The sequence below is a fragment of the Lipophrys pholis genome, assembly GCF_963383615.2.
Source record: "Lipophrys pholis genome assembly, chromosome: 11".
Classification (NCBI taxonomy): Eukaryota; Metazoa; Chordata; class Actinopteri; order Blenniiformes; family Blenniidae; genus Lipophrys; species Lipophrys pholis.
The window spans coordinates 9,535,499-9,553,593 of NC_137631.1; the positions used below are offsets into that span (position 1 = coordinate 9,535,499).

The window sequence follows — 18,095 nt, forward strand, 5'->3', positions numbered from 1 at the left end:
TATTTAGGACCAGAGTTTTCTTTATTTCTACTGTTAGATCCATTAAACACATATAAATATAAAACACATGACAGCTAAATGCTTTACATAACTTTTTTTTTTGTGGAAATATAGACATTTTTCTGCATCACAAAAAAAAGCTCTTTAAAGTTTTAATTTAAAGGTTATTATGATACTATTTTACCAGTCCAGTCCATTCAAGATGTACGGGGCTGTATATGGCCTCTGAACTAAAAGGTTTTTGCATGTTCTCTTTATACTAGTGTGGATTTTCTTCACGTAAACCAGCTTCTTCTCACAATCTAAAGACACGCATGTGACTCAGTGACTCTGAAGCAGCTGTAGATGTGAGTGTCTAGATATTGGAGTCAGCAACCTGTCTCCCAGGTGTTGGTTGGATAAGGCTGCCTGATCTGGACAGCAATTATGAAACAACATTCTTGGTTTGGATGAAGAATGTTTATCTTGGTTAAAAAAAAAAGCAACTTCACAAAATTATGAAATAGGATAATATTCTGTGTTACTCTCATTGTTATTATTATAATTATAAACATTCAAGCATTGCGGTGCGTCCAGAGTTAGGCATGTTAATTCTATAAGATATATAGGGTAAACTATTTAATGCAGGAGTATTTAGGAGGCACGTTTTATGACCGATCACGAAAAAAAAAAAAAGAAGAAGCAGCTTTTTTTAGCATCTTGTCCCCCAACCCTCATAAAGGGACATTTCCATGTTTGGTGGAGGTCAGATGGTCACTCTCTGCTATGTCTGCTGGAGGTTTCTTCCTGTTTGAGGAATTTTTCCTCTCTGACTCATGGGAATTCTCAGTTTCATTGTGTTGAGCATTTTTTTTCTCTCTCGCCATGATAAGTGCAGTAAGATTACTGTTGTATTTGTCACCAGCAGCTTGAACCAGAAGAAGTTTGGAAAAACACCCATAATGCAACAGCTGTTGGAGAAGTCTTTTATACATTTCACTGTATTTTGCACCAGAAGGTTTCAATAAAATTGACTTTATGTTGATATTGTAGCGATTTCCAGTTGTAATTGTTTAGTTTAGCAAAGATCGAGACATTTTCATCACATATAAAAGTAATGATGGTTCTATTTTACTATTTTACATTGGGCTGCATGTGGCCCCTGGACCAAAACGTGTTTGACACCCCTCCCCAAAAGCATCCAGAAGGACGTCATTTTACCTCTTTCTGTTCCACGAAAAACTGAAGACTAAACTAAGTTCTGCTTTGGAACAAAGGAACCACACTACAACAGCTCACTCCCGAGCACTGGAAGTAATGTATAAGCACACATAGTGTAAATTGACAGAACAATGTCGTCCAGTATGGAAAATGAAATATGCAGCAGCTGCTGCCTGGTCCTGACCAGCTCCTCCTCCTCCTCCTCACAAAAGACACAGAGAATCACTGTGACTCATTTCCCTCTGATCGTTTTCACGTCACATCAAAGCTGCACTAAAAATGACCACAAATAGTTACTCTGGCATTGATCATGTTGATGGGGGAGCATTTTATTCAACATAAAGCACTCCAGTTATGCTTCCGAGCATTTCTTTTTTTAACTTCATCCCCCATCAAAGCGATTCCATCTGCACAATTTCAGTTCCCAATATTGTAATTTCTTGTCTATTGTTTGCCTGCTGTGGAAAAAGAACCTCTCCTCTCCCCCTGCTGCTTGTCTGACCCGCTGTGGCAAAAATATGAGTGATGTTTGGATGTAAAAATAAACCTGCATGAACAATCACAGAAAAAAAACAACAACATTAAACCCACCTGGGACATGAAGGTGTTTATATTTTAATGCTCAGACTTAAGTGTCACTATTTAAGTCGGCATATTTATAACACACTGGATGTCTGTGTTTACTTCACACACACACACATTTTTATTGTTTGTGAAATGGGCTCTGGCACAGCTAGAAAGCAATCTCAGTCCGGGCTCCGAAGCTGCTGATTGTCTCATCTCTTCCAGCAGCTGGGAAACGTTCGATTATGAGTGCGAGGCCTTTTCAAATCGCTCCACAAACTATGAGATGAGTGCAGCCGTCCACACATCTGAGGCCAGGGTACAAATATCCTGATCGCGCTGGGTGGAGGAGTCTCAGATCACTTGAACATCGCACAATCTAGGGGCTTTATTTCCTCAGATTAAATTATGTGAGGAAACATCTCATATTTTTTTTTTTTTTTTTTTTAAAAGAAAACCTGCATCATGTTCATTAATTCTTTTTGACAGTTTAGTGTTGACTTATTAAGGATCCGTTAAATCTGTTATGCATATGGCCTTTATGGTCATGTGTTGAATAAAGAAGTATGGTGGCCTAGAAGGAACAACACAATACAAAATTGAGCCAATAGATAGGACACTAACTGTAATATACAGAAAATGAATTATTTTTTTAACAAACGACTATGATTAAATGCTAAAACTTGAACTTACATAAAACAAACAAAGTGCAAAACAGTCTGAAGTGAAGTATTCTACAAGCCAAACAGGGTGTAGTGGTTTGTGCCCGTTGCCACATTTTGGGTTTTATTACATTATAGTTCATAATAATTTGGGTCGTTGTTACATATCAGGCTCTACCAAGGCTCATTGGTGACTCTAAATCCCTTGTGTGTGTGTGTGTGTGTGTGTGTGTGTGTGTGTGTGTGTGTGTGTGTGTGTGTGTGTGTGTGTGTGTGTGTGTGTGTGTGTGTGTGTGTGAGACGGACTGTAGCCTGGTTTGGACCGTTTTGAGCCACAGTAGATAAGAAGCAGTCTCACACAAGGACGCAAGAAAGAGAACCAAATTGCACAAACACGAAAATAGATTTATTTGAAAATATTTTGTTTTCACGTATGTACATCAGCCCTTTAAATCAAGTATTTCAGATACATTTCTCACTTACAACTGCGATCACACGACAATCAAGTATTTCTTAGTCTGAATTTAATGTCGGAGGCGCGCAGTACCTCAGTGGACTCGTGAAATAAATATTAATCGCATTGTGTGACGAACGTCCAATGTTGTTATTGCTATTTAAAAAGGTAATGTTAGGAGATACCTCACAACTTACAGTGTTTTATTTAATCAACAGTAGAAAACAACAACAAAAAAAAGCATCTCACACTAATGTCACTGGACCTGTATTGTGACTCCATGCTGAAGAAGTTGGAGAATCCCCTCCAGTAAATACGAGCTAAACCGTGTGGGTACTTGTAAACATGGGGGCGAAGGCCTCGATTCAGGTGGCTCCTACTCTAAACAGATCAAGTGTGTTGAATGAGGAATAAACAATTAGAATCAAGGAGACAGGAGTTAAGTTGTCACCTTCGAACAACAAACAGAAAACTACCAATTTGACTTAATTCCTGTGATTTTGTTTCTTAAATCATTTCAAAGCTGTAAATCCAGGTGTGTCAAGGTCCCTTCAGCAGGTGGAGGATGTAGCGCGGTACCGGAGCTCCAGCTGCTCGCGTTAGGAGAAGGTGGCGGTGAGGATGGCTTCTTGTTGCTGGTGATGGAGCGTCCCGATGCCAACAGCAGGGGCGGGGAGAGCGGGTCGGCTGACTAACCGGAGCTGCGAGAACAGGAGGGGGGGAGTGGGGGGTCCTGTTGTGTAACATGGTTCACTTTCTCAGTTTACCTGAATCATGCGGAACTGGACTCACCTTGCAGGCCAGCTGCTTCTCAAACCGCGGGCTCACGAAGGACCAGGGGCCCATGTTCTGAGGTTCCTCCTGACTCCAAATGAACTCTGTGTGGGATTAACAGATTACAATCAGCCGCAACGACAGTGCAATTATAACACACACAGACAATCTAATTATTTACACTCAATCAATGATAACTAACTGAATTGAACTCATCAGTTGTGGATATTGCCAATTAATTCACTCAAGTTAGAAGCCAAATTCTTCACAGGTCTGCAAACATTTGGGGAGAGTTTGTGTTGTAATAACAGAAAGTTTTATTCGTAAGAGTATGACCAATAATGTGTTTTGAGTCAACATCTGTTTGCTTTAAAATTCAGTAATTTTATCATCTGGATAATTTATCTGTACAAACTATAGACACATGATAAAACATGGTGGAATGCATTACAATGGTGCAAATATTTCAGGTTGTGGCTTAAAAAGTGTCTTTAATAGATAGATTACACCCCAATCTCATCAGAAGATAATCTCCATTCTACTGAATACCACTAATATTCACCAGTTAACCTCACATGCATGTTTTGGGACGGTTTCACACCGGGAGGAAACCCACGCACACACAGAAAGGCCCCGGCCGGTATCTGACCTCAGACCTTCTCGCAGTGAGACGAGAGGGCAAACCACTGCGCCACCGTGCGGCTCTGTGATTGCCAGTTATCAGTTTGACATGCAGAAGTTACCAAATGCAGTAATTTGCCCAATGACGGGTTTACTCCCCCCCAAAAATAAATCGAACGTATGGATCCGATGGGCCAACGGTGAAAACTCAGCATCTTTAATCTCTAAATTACAGCCGGATAAAAACCTGCTGTTTCAGCTCAGAATTAAAGCCGCATGTGCTGCGAGCAGTCTCTAAGAAACTTGTCTGACAGGGATAAACAACACGGCCCGCCAATCACCCACCGGCTGTAAGGATTAGATGTTTGCAGCACGATGTGCAGAATTGACAGAAAGATTTTGTAATCACGTCAGAACTTGTGTGAACGGCGCAGCTTGACCGGACTTTTTGTCAATCCAATCAGCTCTAATGCCTACTTTGACCATTCAAACGTCGCCAGAGAGACTTAATCTATTGTGTTGCAGTACTCTGAGAATAAAAAAATAATTAATAATTCAACAGCGATCGCGTGGTGGATGAAGTAGGAGAAACCTGCGAGGACGACAGCCCTGCACTGAGCACCGAAATTCTGGTTCCTTCACGAGCCATCAAATGTTTACTCAAGGGTTTAATCACAAGCGGCACCCGTCATTCTGCTCCTGAAGCGGCATTCAACCCAACGTGACTCAACCTCGACACATGCTTTTGTGCAACTTTCTCTGCCCGACACTCAAAAAGACTGACGCTCAGATAATAGAGCGACGGGGATCCATCTGATCCTCTGCAAAGACTCTTTTTCTACATTTCACGGCGCTCGTGACATAAGTTTCGGTTGTCAGCAAAAGGTCACCACTTCCTGTAAGTCACCGTGAACAGCACAGTGTGAATGTAGAGTGAACGCGGGCGGGACAACCTGAGAAAATCGCTTCACTTTTAATAGAGCGGCGCTGCGCAGCGGTGATGTGGTCTCAGAAAAAGCCACGTTAAGAGGATTAAAAAACTGAAACATGCAGAGTTTAGTTGCTCTGCGGCTCGTTAATATCCACACCAAATGTCCAGGGGCGTCTTCCATTGTCACTGATATCCAGTTCTTTTTTCCCAATGTGTTTTAATTCAAAAACAGGATTTAGCGAGATTTGATTCTTGTGTTTTCCACACAGTCTAAACAAGCTCTATTACAAGAGTCTCATCAGGCAGATTGTCTTGTTTTGGTTACACATATCTCAGCATTTCAGTCCCAGTAACCCAACAGACAACAACTACACACTTTATACTCTGCAAATTCAAATGAAGACTTTTTACTCGCTCCAGCAGCAGATTCATATTATAAACACATAAATTGTTTATTGGTATTTTTTCAAGGAGAATTCCTGATCAAACTCTTGGTTACTGTCACAACACAAACTCATGTTTACATTGACCTAACATTGTTACAGTAGTATTTATTCTTCAGCAGAAGCACATTTTACTGCAGTTAATACTGTATATACATAATTCAATCTTATTTTCATATATTTATACCACCCAGGACGGGGTATTATATTCAATACTCTTTTGTTTTTGCTGCTGAAACACAAGAAATTCCAAAATCTGGATCAATGATGTTCAGATTTTATGGCTGGAGAGTTGTCAAAGTGAGAGTTTCTGGTTTCTGGTATCTGTGTGATAATATTATTGTTTTCATGGTACCGAGAAGCTTCTGTTACATACGTGAGACACAGTGAACCGTCTGTGATTGAACAATCATACTGAGGAAGTTCTGAAATAAGAGTACACATTGGTAGAAAGCTGTTTTTTTCTGCTTTCTGGTAGATTTGGGAGTTTTCTTAATATTCTTGATGGTACGAGAGGTTCAACACTGAACCAGAACCCGACAGAAAAAACATGGACTGCATGATGAAACCAGCCATTTCTTTCTACTTTGCAAACTTTTCTAAATGTCAGGATGATCTGAACCCTCTTGGTTCAAGAAGGGTGAATCAAAGCATCCTGGCGGTGTGAAGTCCTGGATATGGAGGGGCAGCGTTACCTTTGGCGTTGGGGTATTTGTTGAGCTCCTGCTGCAGAGCGTCCAGAGGGAACGGACACAGCTCCTCCACACGGACCAGCGCTGTGCTCTGGACGGCCGCTGACGCCTCCCTCTGCTTCAGCAGAGCATAATAATGCTTCCCAGAGCACAGCACCACCTTCTGGACACTGTGGAGGACCAGACACGTCAGTGAGAGTCATGTTTGGATGAGCAAATTATCTTTCACTGTTAATAAAAAAAAATTATTAATTTAAAAAACAAGCTCCATAATAGTTTGGAAGTTGAGTTGAACCTAAATAAAAAAAAATTCAATAATATACAGATTTTAAAAACGAATTTGTTTCCCATCAGAACATAAACAACCTAAGAGATGTAAAAAAATTTGAATTTTTGTCAATTTTGAATTTGATGGCAGAAACATCTGAAAAATGTTGGGATTGGACAACAAACTGCTGTAAAAATTATAGATACAAAAAAAAAACAACTATCCTCAGTAAAGTCTCATTCAGTGTTCTGTGACAAACTGCATTAAACTGAACAAATTACTGAAAATCCTCCTTTAAATATAATAACAAAGTTGAATCTTTTGATGAGCTTGTATACTGTAGACGGTTCAATCTTCACAAACTCTCACAATGGCTCATTTAATACGGCCTGAGGCGAAAATGGAAAGCTGTTCTGTGGACATGTGAATCTAAATGTGAAACTCTTTTGGGAAAACCAAAGACGCTGTGGCCTGTGAAGCAGTTCGTTTATGGCTACTTTGTTATGAGCAGGCAGGTCATGAACCAGCAGCTACATGTCTGTAAAGGACCATCAATGTTGAAAAGTTCACTTCTGTCCAGACAATGTCTCTCTAAGAAAAGGCCGTGCATATTGCATCAATCCCAGCAGCATGGCTTTACAGTGGAGGGGTCTGGGTGGGGAAATGGAGAAGATCTGGCCCACAAAGCATTTAGTTTATGTTCTATTGGGAAAAGAATACGGATTAAAGAAATATGAAAACCACTGCATTCTGTTCACATTTACCAATATCCCAAAACACACACACACACACACACCTTTCTGCTGAGGCGGCGGTATCACCCAGCACGGGTCTGAATGAGGTTCCCGGTGCCAGTTCAGCCAGACTGGACACGGCGCCCTGAGCAAATAAAGACACGTCGCTCAGCTTTTAATTGACCAAAACTCTTGTCCAAATGCAAGTCGGGAAACTAAACTGACGGAGAACCGGAGCAGCGTCTTGGGTCCGACCACGATGAGGGGCTTGCGGAAGTCTCGGATCATCTGCCTCCTCAGCAGGTGGAAGTACTGAGCCGGAGTGGTGGGATTGACCACCGCCATGTTCACGGTGTCGCTGTCCACTCCCTCCTCTTTACTGTCGCACATCTGACACACAAACCAGGACCGGTAAGCCACCGTTTACAACTCTGGCAGATGTGCAACGGCGAGTAACCCGACGTAACGCTTAGAAAACACCAAGACTCGCAAAACTTCCATGTTTGGAGCGCAAAAACCACCAATCAGTGTCGGCATGGAATGATTCTTATCTGGAATCTAATTTTAGCTGAATGATCAGTGAAGTACAGAGTGTATCAGACAGATCCCTCCTTCGATTACAGTCTGTGTTAATCACTTGTGGACCATTAAGGAACTTTATCTTACTTAATCTGCGATTGACTGAACCTGCAACTATCTGTGACGCACTGCCTTTCTTATACGGTCGAAGTACAGAACAAGCATCTCTACCACATGTTGCAAATTGCCAATTTCTCCACAACACCCTTTAAAATTTGTTTTTTTTTGTCTATAAGGTCTGTTGACTGTTCTTAATTCTTATCTGGTACCAATATTTTCTCTTAATCTTATCAAACGCTCTCAGTCTGATTTCTGTGTATTTTGTATTCTGTCTTCTTTTTTGAATGTATTTCTTTCATTCATTTGTAAAGCACTGCTCTATAAATAAATTTGCCTTGCCGTGAGATATTTTACAGTTTGCTCAGGAGTTCGCATGGAGCACAATGTGGCAGCGGATAGCTTCCCCCCCCCCTTGCGATGTAAACAGTCCAGCTAAAAGAGGACGCCAGTGGGCCGGAGGTATCGCTCCTCCCTGAACTCAGACCTGGAGGAAGCGCTCCATGCGGCAGGACGAGTGTTCGGGTCCGGCTCCGTCGTAGCCGTGAGGCAGCAAGATGACCAGCCCGCACTGCAGCAGCCACTTGGCTTCACCTGAAGACAAACAGAGGCTCGCGTCTGATACACAAACTCACACTGAGAGCAGTTTAACGTCAACAAGTCGCTGAGGTTTAAAAGAGAAAAAAAAAACCTCCGGAGAGGAAGGTGTCAAAGATGATCTGCGCTCCGTTGAAGAAATCTCCAAACTGAGCCTCCCACACGGGGAGGAGTTTGGGCTGTGCGATGCTCATGCCGTATTCAAATCCAAGCACGGCCTCCTCAGACAGCGGGCTGTTGCACACCTGAACACACGGTCGCAACACAACACATGAGGAGGAGAAAGAAAAAAAAAAAAAAGACTTGCGCCACAAAAATGGACTAAATAAGACGATGCAAGAATCATGGTGTAAAATTGTTCTGAGTCTTTCAGCGTTCACTCTCATGTTTGCTTTTGCTTCTGTAAACTTCTCACCTCCAGGAATCCCGTCTGTTCGGGGCTGATGTGGTTCAGGGGGATGTGCATTTCGTTTGTGTCCTGACACACCACCATGGCGTGCCGCTGGCTGAACGTGCCTCTCCCAACGTCCTGCCCGCTGATTCGAATGTCAAAGCCTGTTGGGAGTGAAGATCGGTTGAAACCTGAACGTCAAGACGAAGTTATTTTTCCAAATAACACACACACACACACACACACCTTGGCTGAGGAGAGAGCCCAACGCCAGGGCCTCTGCTGTCGACCAGTCTAACTTCGTTCCTTCCTCCAGCTTGTTTAGCCGAGCCTGATTTCACACACAAATAATGAATAAAAATTCTGATTCAGCTGCTGTGACGTCCACCCCCAGCAGGGTGGGAGACGAGAGGCTGTACCTGTACGTGGGTCTTCCCCAGGTGGCTGTGCAGCTGGATTTGCTCGGGGATGTCGACGGATTTAGCGCCTACAAACTGCAGCAGGGGAATAGGGACCCCGGTGTCCCACCTAGTGACTCGGGCCTTCGGCTCCACCAGACCCCCCCAGCGGCCCTGCAGGTTGGTGGGCGGCGGGCTGTACAGGGTCATGTTGGAGAGCTTGTCGTTGAGCATGCTGTAATGTTTGGACTTGATCTCGTCTCGCTCTCCTTCGGTCATCAGACCCTCCGATATGAGCTGCTCGGAGTACGAGTCAGGGACGCTCTTACGGGATCTGCGAGAGAAAAATCAACGCCAACTCCACAATTATCCACCTATTATAGGCATCGCGAACCTTTAAAAGAAGTAAACTAACCAGAACTCATACGCATACATGATTATACAAAGTTTTATGTGTTTAAATGCTAATCTATCAAACAATAGCAGCAGTGAGGCTTCCCATCGAACCTCAATTCAACCTGAAACCTGACAATACATTTAGAGTTCTAAAGGTCTGATCTCATCTAACAAAACCACACGTTGTCCTGCAGCAGGTGGTGCGGCTCCCACAGAGGTTGATGTCAGGGTATATGAGGGAATAGCCGCAGGTATGGAAGTGAAAGGTGCCTCTGCCAGCACGGTAAACACCGATGCAGTTTTGCACGGAGCCCATAGACAGCAACGGTAACTGACCGGATGATCTTGTACATGGCTGGGTTGGTGAAGAAGGGCTCGTCCAGCTCGTTGTGGCCCCACTGACGGTAGCAGATCAGGTCCACGATGACGTCTTTCCTGAACCGCCGCTGGTAATCTACAGCCAACCGCGTGGCTCGCAGCACCTCCTCCGCATCGTCACCGTTCACATGGATCACCGCGCAGTTCACCATCTTACCTGGGAGACGGAGGTTGAGAGTCGCCGCGGCTCAGTGAGGCTCTGTTTGTGCAGCGATACCAACCAGACTAAAGCCGTTTGACTGACCGACGTCGCTACAGTACAGAGAGGATCGTCCTCTCTCCGACGGAGTGGTGTAGCCCACTTGGTTGTTCACAATCAGGTGGACGCTCCCGCCAACTCTGAAGTGAGGAAGGTTTGAGATGGTCAGAGTTTCTGGAACGATCCCCTGACCAGTGAAAGAGCCGTCACCGTGAACCTGGAAAACAAGAAAGCAGCATTTAAGTCTGTGCGAGTGGATTTTTTTTCTTTTGTAAACATCTCTGTAAATAGATTTGATTCCCGTCTATAGAGGAAGCCCATCACACACACCAAATGAAACAACAGCGGCATGGCTTAACGTTTACATTTGCAAAGTCGCTTTCAAAAATGTTCCTTTGTACATTCCCACAATTCCTTTGTTTGACTTCCTGATTTTTTTCCGGCAAATAGTCAAAATGTGGAAGACAAATATTAGTTTCTTTTGCTTTTCCAGCAGACTGGTTCAAATGAGGAGATACTGTGTGTGTCACCGGGGTGCAAACTACGGGGGGGCTCAGCCCCCCTTACTGAGACAGGAGCCCCCCTTAAAACACGATTTGTGAAACTTCGGGGGTGGGTCTCTAAAATATTGGTAAAATGCTGTTTTTCCCTATGCATTTCCTTTTAGTTTTTTTATTTACGCCCCCCGAAAGCCGAGGTATAGCTCACACACTGTGTGTCACCATCCTAAAGACTGACCTGCAGACAGACAACTTGGTCCCCAGGCTGGGCGCCGTCTTCCAGCGAGTAGTCCCCTTCTTTCCGGAGCTGCTGCCTTGCCCGGGCTTTGCCCTGAGCCACGGGGTTGATGGCCTCCAGGTGAGACGGGTTGGGCAGCATGGTGACGTGAAGAGGACGCTTTGCACCGAAGTCCAGCTCCACTGAGGAGGTGAGGTGAGACAGGACGTCGCCGATGGACGGCGAGGTGTCGGGAAACTCGCTGAGGCCGCGCATCTTGCGGAACATGAGCTGGAATGAGAAACGGCGGAGGATCAGTGTTGTTTGGATGCTACCTCAGCCCCGTTTACCCGTCAGCGGCGGGCCGTGACCTTGTGTTTACTTCCTGATTGGAGAGGCGTGACATAAACAAAGTGCTCTCAGAGGGTCGAGGGTGATGTGACAGTGTGCAAGTCTCATTAAAAGCGTCTGTCTGACCTCTGGTGGGAACATCAGCAGGCCCGTCAGGAGGTTGAGTCGACCTCTGTGAGGCATGCCGATGACAACGTCGGTGACGCCGCTGTGGGCCAGCTGGTGGAAGAGCTCATTGAAAAACCCCATCATGCTCTCGGCCCCTTCGCCGCCGTAGCGCTTCACAGTGGCAAACTTTGTGGCAAGAAAGTGGTCGAACTCCTGCATGCGGGGAGAGGGAATGTTTTACCTTTAAGAGAAAACACCAAACGCCTTTTCAAGATGCTTTTCTCCTCAGCGAACCGACCTGCGACTCCAGCATGATCTTGGCGAGCTTCTTCCTCTCATCTGGAGAGAAGCTCTTCCTCTTCAGCTCCTCGAATCGGTCAGCGAACCACTCCTGCTCCTCCAGGCTGCCGAGCTGGCTGGTCTCCACTGACAGGCTGCCACAGTAAACCTCCTCCAGGTAGGCCTCAACCTCTTCCACTGAAGCCTGGGCCTTCCCAAAGTGCCGAAGACCTAAACACACACACACACACATACACAAAGACACACACAGACACACACACAAACAACAGTCAAGTAAGACACACCTACACACGAGGCTTGTGCAGAAAGGAAATATTGAAGACAAACAATATATATATAAATCGTGAATGGTTAAGACAAAAATAAAGTGTTATGTAAAATATTTAAGCATTTAATACAGCTCATCTCACCGAACTACGAGATGAACGTACAAAACGGAAGCAAAATTATAGAGCTCGTACACCGTAATTCAGTTTTTTGAAAAATCAGGAGTTGGCCAGATGAGTCAAATTACAGAATTGCAAAAAAAGAGAAGCTTCCTAAAGGCAACTCAGAACAACGAAAAGGCTCTGTATAGTATCGACAAGTATTGGAGTCCCAGATGAAAACGGCAAATGAAGCAAAATGAAGCCAAGCCTACAGGTCGACGGCTTTCACTTTATTTCTGCACGTCAACATCTATGAATCATTATTCTATGTGCCTGCCTCTTTAAGAGGCCAGGTGCAAAACTACTATTCTGGGTGTGCTGTGACTTTTGTTAACGATTATGCAAACCGTTTCCACAAAAAAACGCAAACAAACTGCAAAAAACATGGGCGAGTCAAAGCGGCTGGGATGTTGGTGAAAAACAGAAAGTGGAGGAGATACTAGTCTGCAGCGATCCGCAGGCACACAGAATTACATGTGAAATGTTCTCGTTGGTAACCTATCACACACTTTGACGTACAGCAATGTTTGAATACAAAATGTAGGTGTTTTCATTAAAAGAGAAAATAATTAAATATTCTTTTTTGTTTTTTTATTTTCAAAAGTGCATCGTGACAAAAAGTGCGAAAAGTACATTGGGGGATTCAGGAGTGTGGCTTCTCCAGCAGCAGAACCATGAATGATGTTATAAGGCGCCTTAAATACATACAGTTCACTCAATTGGATGAAACCATTTAAAACTGCATAGGTCATAAAAGATAACATTAGTTTCATATAACTAAGCTAAAATCCTCCACCGAAATAATAAACTCACCTAAAACAGAAATAAATGCATTACCATTTTGTTTAATAAAAACAAAATAAGTGTTATAGTGCAATAAGTGGTGCAATGACTATAATAATCTATAAAAACGTACTTACTATGTGCAATACATCCACCCCCATATTCTGTACATGTCCACACTTATAGGCACCGTGTGCATATTTTTATTATATTGTAATTTATCTGCTTTTTTTTTTAGTTTCTGCTATGTGTGCTTCTTTCTCTTTACTATCCTGTTGTACCACTGCAAATTTCTCCACATGTGAGATAAATAAAGGGATATCTTATCTTATCTTCAAAACAAGTGTTTCAATCATATCCACATGTGTGAAATGAGTGAAGAAGTGAGATGCAACCAAAGAAAGTGGCAAAGAAACTATATGAAAATCGATTTTCTAATTTAGTGAAAGGCAGTACATTTCAGAAGCAGAGCAATGTGTTGGCTTTTTCTTTTCTTCTGCATTGTTGTGCTTCTGACTTCTGCCCTGGAACCATCAGGTATGAAATAATGCTGCAGCAAAAGTCCACGATACGTTTTCAACACAAGACGGACCAGATGTTATCGTCTATCTACTCGTACATGTACAAAAGAGCTTTCACAAAGTGCCGTTGTCAGGGAGTGTTGCTGGGTAAACAAACAGACAAAACGCAATTAAGGTTTATTGATTTCAGTTGAAATTGTTGTGCAAGTAGAGCCTTAAGACAAAGAAACGAGTTCTCCTTCCCTCAGATTTTCCACTCTGACCTCAGACACTATTTAGTAGGTGGGCATCCGGGGCAATATGACTCCACCTCAAACACCTAAATGTCTTGACATGCTGCATATGTATGTAAACTTCAGTGAGGGTTTTTTTTTTTTTTTTTTTTGCAATATCTCTATCAGGGGTGTCAAACATGAGGCCCGTGGGCCAAAACCGGCAAACAAGAGGCCCCAATACAGCCAAACCACCAAGCAAATTGTAAAGAATTCATGGAAAACACTGATTTAATAACACATTTCTTAGTTAGAGTTTAGTAACCAACACAACACTGAGCTGAGGCATCAGTGATGCTGACATGAAAGTTAACAAACCAGCACCAGCCTCAAAGTTTTATAGTCGAGTCTATAATGGCAATTATACTTGGTCGTCAGTCCATGCAAACGTCAGCGTACTCTCCATTGTTAAAGTTTACATCTTATTCTCTGCACGCATTTAAGGTTTCATCACAAAAACAACCAACAGCACCCACTACTGGCGCAACATGAAAACTACATAGTTTTGAAAGTTTAGTGTAAACAGACATGGCCTTCAAAAACGTTGCCGTGTAAACGGGGCCTAAAACGTATCCCACACCTGAGCTATACTGTGCATGTTGACATCACTGTGGTGGTCTGCAGACTGAAGCAGAATAAACACAAACATCCCAGGAGTGTAACTTTGAGAGTGTGTTTTCATGGCTTGTGCCTCACCTGCCGTGTTGAGTTGTCCTGTTATGGTGCCAGCCAGGGTGATAATCTCTGGGACGGTGTCCACGACAGGCTTGTCGGGCAGTAAGGGGTTGATTTTAGCCGCTTTGTGTCCATGCGCTCTGTACGCCTCCACCAGTCGGGCCAGACCGTGATCTGAGCACGAAACACAACAAACCATAAAGTTACAGCACGGCCGTGGGTCGACCGCGGGGATAAGCCCGCAAACAGGAAACAATGTGAAGTTTAGTTTAGTTCAGCAGTCGTGTTATGCACAGATCCCTCCAGGTTGCGAGCGGTGTGCGCGTGGGGGTTAACCCCTTGCTGACCTTGGTTCAGAGCCCGGATCCGCTCGTTCTGCTCCGCCTGGTCCCGCTCGGTACTCCTGGGTCGGTACCCGTAAACGCCTCTGTCGGTGTGGTAGCTGCAGCCGACAACCTGCCGGGCCACGGCGGGCGGAAGTCTGCTCAGCGAGCCCCTCAGAAACAGCACGGCCGACATGCTTCCAGCGAGAAGTCTTGAGAGCAGCGGACAGGGGAGGAGGACGGCTACTGCACGGCGGCCATACTGGCGACAGGCCGGCTCACGGTGCGGGGGAGGAGGCGCCGCTCCGCCCGCCGATTGGCTCCTTTCCTCCCACTCCTTTCGCGACACAACTTTCAAGGAAACGCTTCTAGGACTAAAAACATTATCTTCATATTACAGTGTTGGATTTTCTTTCTGTATACGCAGTGGGCTTTTAGTTTGTGAGAAACTGAATATCTTCTAGATTCTCAAATTTCCGACGGATCCGCGGTGACGTGAAGCAACAAGTGTCCTTTAAAAACACACGTGGTGCGTTCACGGTCACACGTCTAGTCAGAAAATCCCGAGGATTTACAGATTTAAAAAAAAAAATTGTTCTTAAAATGAATTTGTCTTTTTCTTATTTTCTGAAAAGATCCCTTGAGACATTACATTTTGACAATCGCCTTTAATTCTTCTATACAGTGTCAAAATATATTAAAATATGCAGCATTTGGTACTCATATATTAATAACAATTGTCCTCATAATCAATAATGTACATCAGTAAATGTTAAACAATGATATATTTTATTTAAAGGCATCTCTCAAGCCTGTCAGAATCACTGTACACAATGACAGGTGTCATAAGATGGATGTATGGATGTATGAATGATGTTCTGGTGGCAATATAGGCAGAAACATTCTGAGCGAGTTGAATTGTAGGGATGGATTTGATAGAGATACCAGAAAGAAATGAACTGAAATAGACCAGACTGTTGGGAGCGAGGGAGCGATGGCAGTCGATGTTGTGAAGATGCGAATATGTAGCCTAAGACGGAGTTATATCATGGATGTGGGATTTCACTGAGACATGATGTCATGGTGTATATGAATGCATGAGACAGCGTCCTGCTCTGCACATAGACCCCTACTCTGAATCAGTCAGACACAAAATGATGTGTGTATGAAAATACAAAACGTTTTGCATTAGATTATGATTGATTATCTTGAAAATTTCTTCCGTTTTTCATGTTTGCTGTTCATATTTCTTGTGTTGAAATAATATGAATGACATTAGGAGAGTTTTGTGATCAGTTCTTACTTGTTTTGTGCATTTTGTTTATTTATTTATTGATGTTAGGCGTCACAGTAGTTAGCTTTCCCGTTTCCTTGATTTTCTCCTTCCATCCTTGTTTTAGGGTGTTTTTAAATCAGTTGGTCCCACCATTGTTGATGGAATAAATCTCTCCCTTTCAAAAGGCTCTGTCCTAAGCGTGCTGTAATCTAGCCTCTGGTGAAAAAAAAACAAATCTTGACCTTGGCCCATCTCCAAACTGCCTTTTGACTCAAAACTCCTGGAAACGGTTGTTGCCTCGCAGCTTAGAGTGGCTCTAGATGTACATGGCATGTGGGTATCTCAGGTTCTGCCCTGGACTGGTCCTCGTCCTCTCAGGTGGCTGTCCGTTTCGGTGGGCCAGTTCATGTCCAACACCGCCTCTCTGTCATGTGGTGTACCACAGGGACCTGTTCTGGGCCCAATAATGCTTTCACTGTATTTTTTTGGATCTGGCCATTTTATTGGGGTTTCATATCATCCTTATGCTGATGACATTCAATTAGTTTACTCATTTAAACATGAAGAGAGCAATAAACTGTTGATTTTAAATGGCTGTTTGCAGGCCATCAAAATTTGGATGTCTGACAATTGCCTTCAATTAAACACAAGCATAACAGATGCTCTTATACTTGCCCCCCCCCAAAAAAAAAATGGATACCACCCATTAAGCAGCATATTGGGCCATTAAATGATGAAATTAAACCATAACCTAGATGTGTCTTTTGACCAGTCCCTGTCACTTGTCAGCCAGACAACATGTTCCTGCTTTTTACACCGGTGCAACAGAGCTGTACTGCAATAGTATCCAACAGCTTGTGTTTGATACGTGTGCTTGTTTGCTCGGTGATTGGCTCAGTACAGAACGTAACCTGCTTTCACACATGGTCAGTCCGTGTTTATTTGTGCGTGCCCATTTTGGTTTTCGTTCACCAAGAGAGCATTAAGTTCCTCGGGTCCTTTTACCTTGAATTTGTTCTTGTGCAAAAAGAAACGTTTAACACTGTCAGGGAAGCAATGAAAGACACTCTTGATGTCATTCATGCAAAAAAATCATCCTTCACGGAGATTAATTAGACCCAGCATGTATTTATTTAAAATGAAAATAACTCGAGGTGCTTCACAAGTGGAAAGAACCTTGCAGGTAATAACAAAAATGCTGATTCGTTCATCAAATGCATGTATAAATAAACACATTTAAGTACGTTTTACACAAGAGTTGACTGAGCTACGACCCATTTTGTTTCTGGTTTACTTTAGTCAAACACCAAGATGCCATCCTAATTAAATTTATGTTCTTTGATAAGGTTAACACCTAATATCACCTGCAGAAATCAATATTGGCACACCAATATGTATTTTATTGACAATGGCACTAAAAGGCAAATTTCCCAGTGTTTCAACATGTTCTCATGCCATTTCTTCACTGGTTTATTTCTTGGTTTGGACTTACCTTTCCACATCGAGCCTGAATCTCCGTAGCATCCAACCACTGAGCTTCTCAGTTCTTCCTCTCAGGAATTCTTGCAACATGTTGGGACTTGGTCAAAGGGCGAGTCTCTTTCGCCTTCACGTGACATTAAATTGTGCCATCATTTAATAACACCAGACTTGCAAAACAGTTACTCACAATGAACAGGTTAGAACCACAACGATCTGTTGTTTTTGTTTTTTTAAACTTTCTACACACTGCAGCCTTACACAGTAGTGGAGACCTGGGAGTTGGTGTTTCTACATGAAGTGAATTATTGATTTTCTTTCTGGGGTTAATGTTCCTTCATAGCAACCCAGAGTTCAGTGTGTGAAACACTTCGTGAGTCATTCAGCCGACTTTAACTGACCAGTTCATAATAAAGGAAACATTTCAACTGGAGTTTCAAACATGTTTCCAGCTTAACATTTAATTTTGAAAACGTACGGAGACGCGCCATTAATTCCCTTGAGTGTTTGCAGATAGAGCACCA

General features: G+C 43.3%; 1 protein-coding gene across 1 annotated transcript; it reads right to left on the reverse strand.

Moving 5' to 3' along the window:
• Positions 1–2,806: 2,806 nt before the first annotated feature.
• dhtkd1 (dehydrogenase E1 and transketolase domain containing 1) lies at positions 2,807–17,641 on the reverse strand. Its single transcript, XM_080474878.1, has 18 exons — positions 17,585–17,641; positions 14,841–15,190; positions 14,515–14,667; positions 11,813–12,024; positions 11,533–11,727; positions 11,077–11,346; positions 10,384–10,555; positions 10,098–10,296; positions 9,387–9,699; positions 9,214–9,298; positions 8,992–9,131; positions 8,671–8,821; positions 8,467–8,573; positions 7,569–7,733; positions 7,406–7,488; positions 6,345–6,511; positions 3,673–3,758; positions 2,807–3,581 (listed from the first exon to the last, which is right to left on the reverse strand). The coding sequence occupies exons 1-18, from the start codon at positions 17,614–17,616 to the stop codon at positions 3,480–3,482; spliced, it is 2,982 nt and encodes a 993-aa protein (XP_080331004.1). The 5' UTR covers positions 17,617–17,641; the 3' UTR covers positions 2,807–3,479.
• Positions 17,642–18,095: the final 454 nt, after the last annotated feature.

What these genes read in the sequence shown, in the direction of transcription:
- dhtkd1 (XM_080474878.1), bottom strand. Translation starts at nt 17,616, where the DNA reads ATGCTACGGAGATTCAGGCTCGATGTGGAAAG. An exon ending in TGCTGATGTTCCCACCAGAG is followed by an intron (nt 11,347 to 11,532) that starts GTCAGACAGACG and finishes TTCTCATTCCAG; the next exon opens with CTCATGTTCCGCAAGATGCG. An exon ending in AACAGACGGGATTCCTGGAG is followed by an intron (nt 8,822 to 8,991) that starts GTGAGAAGTTTA and finishes CCGTGTGTTCAG; the next exon opens with GTGTGCAACAGCCCGCTGTC.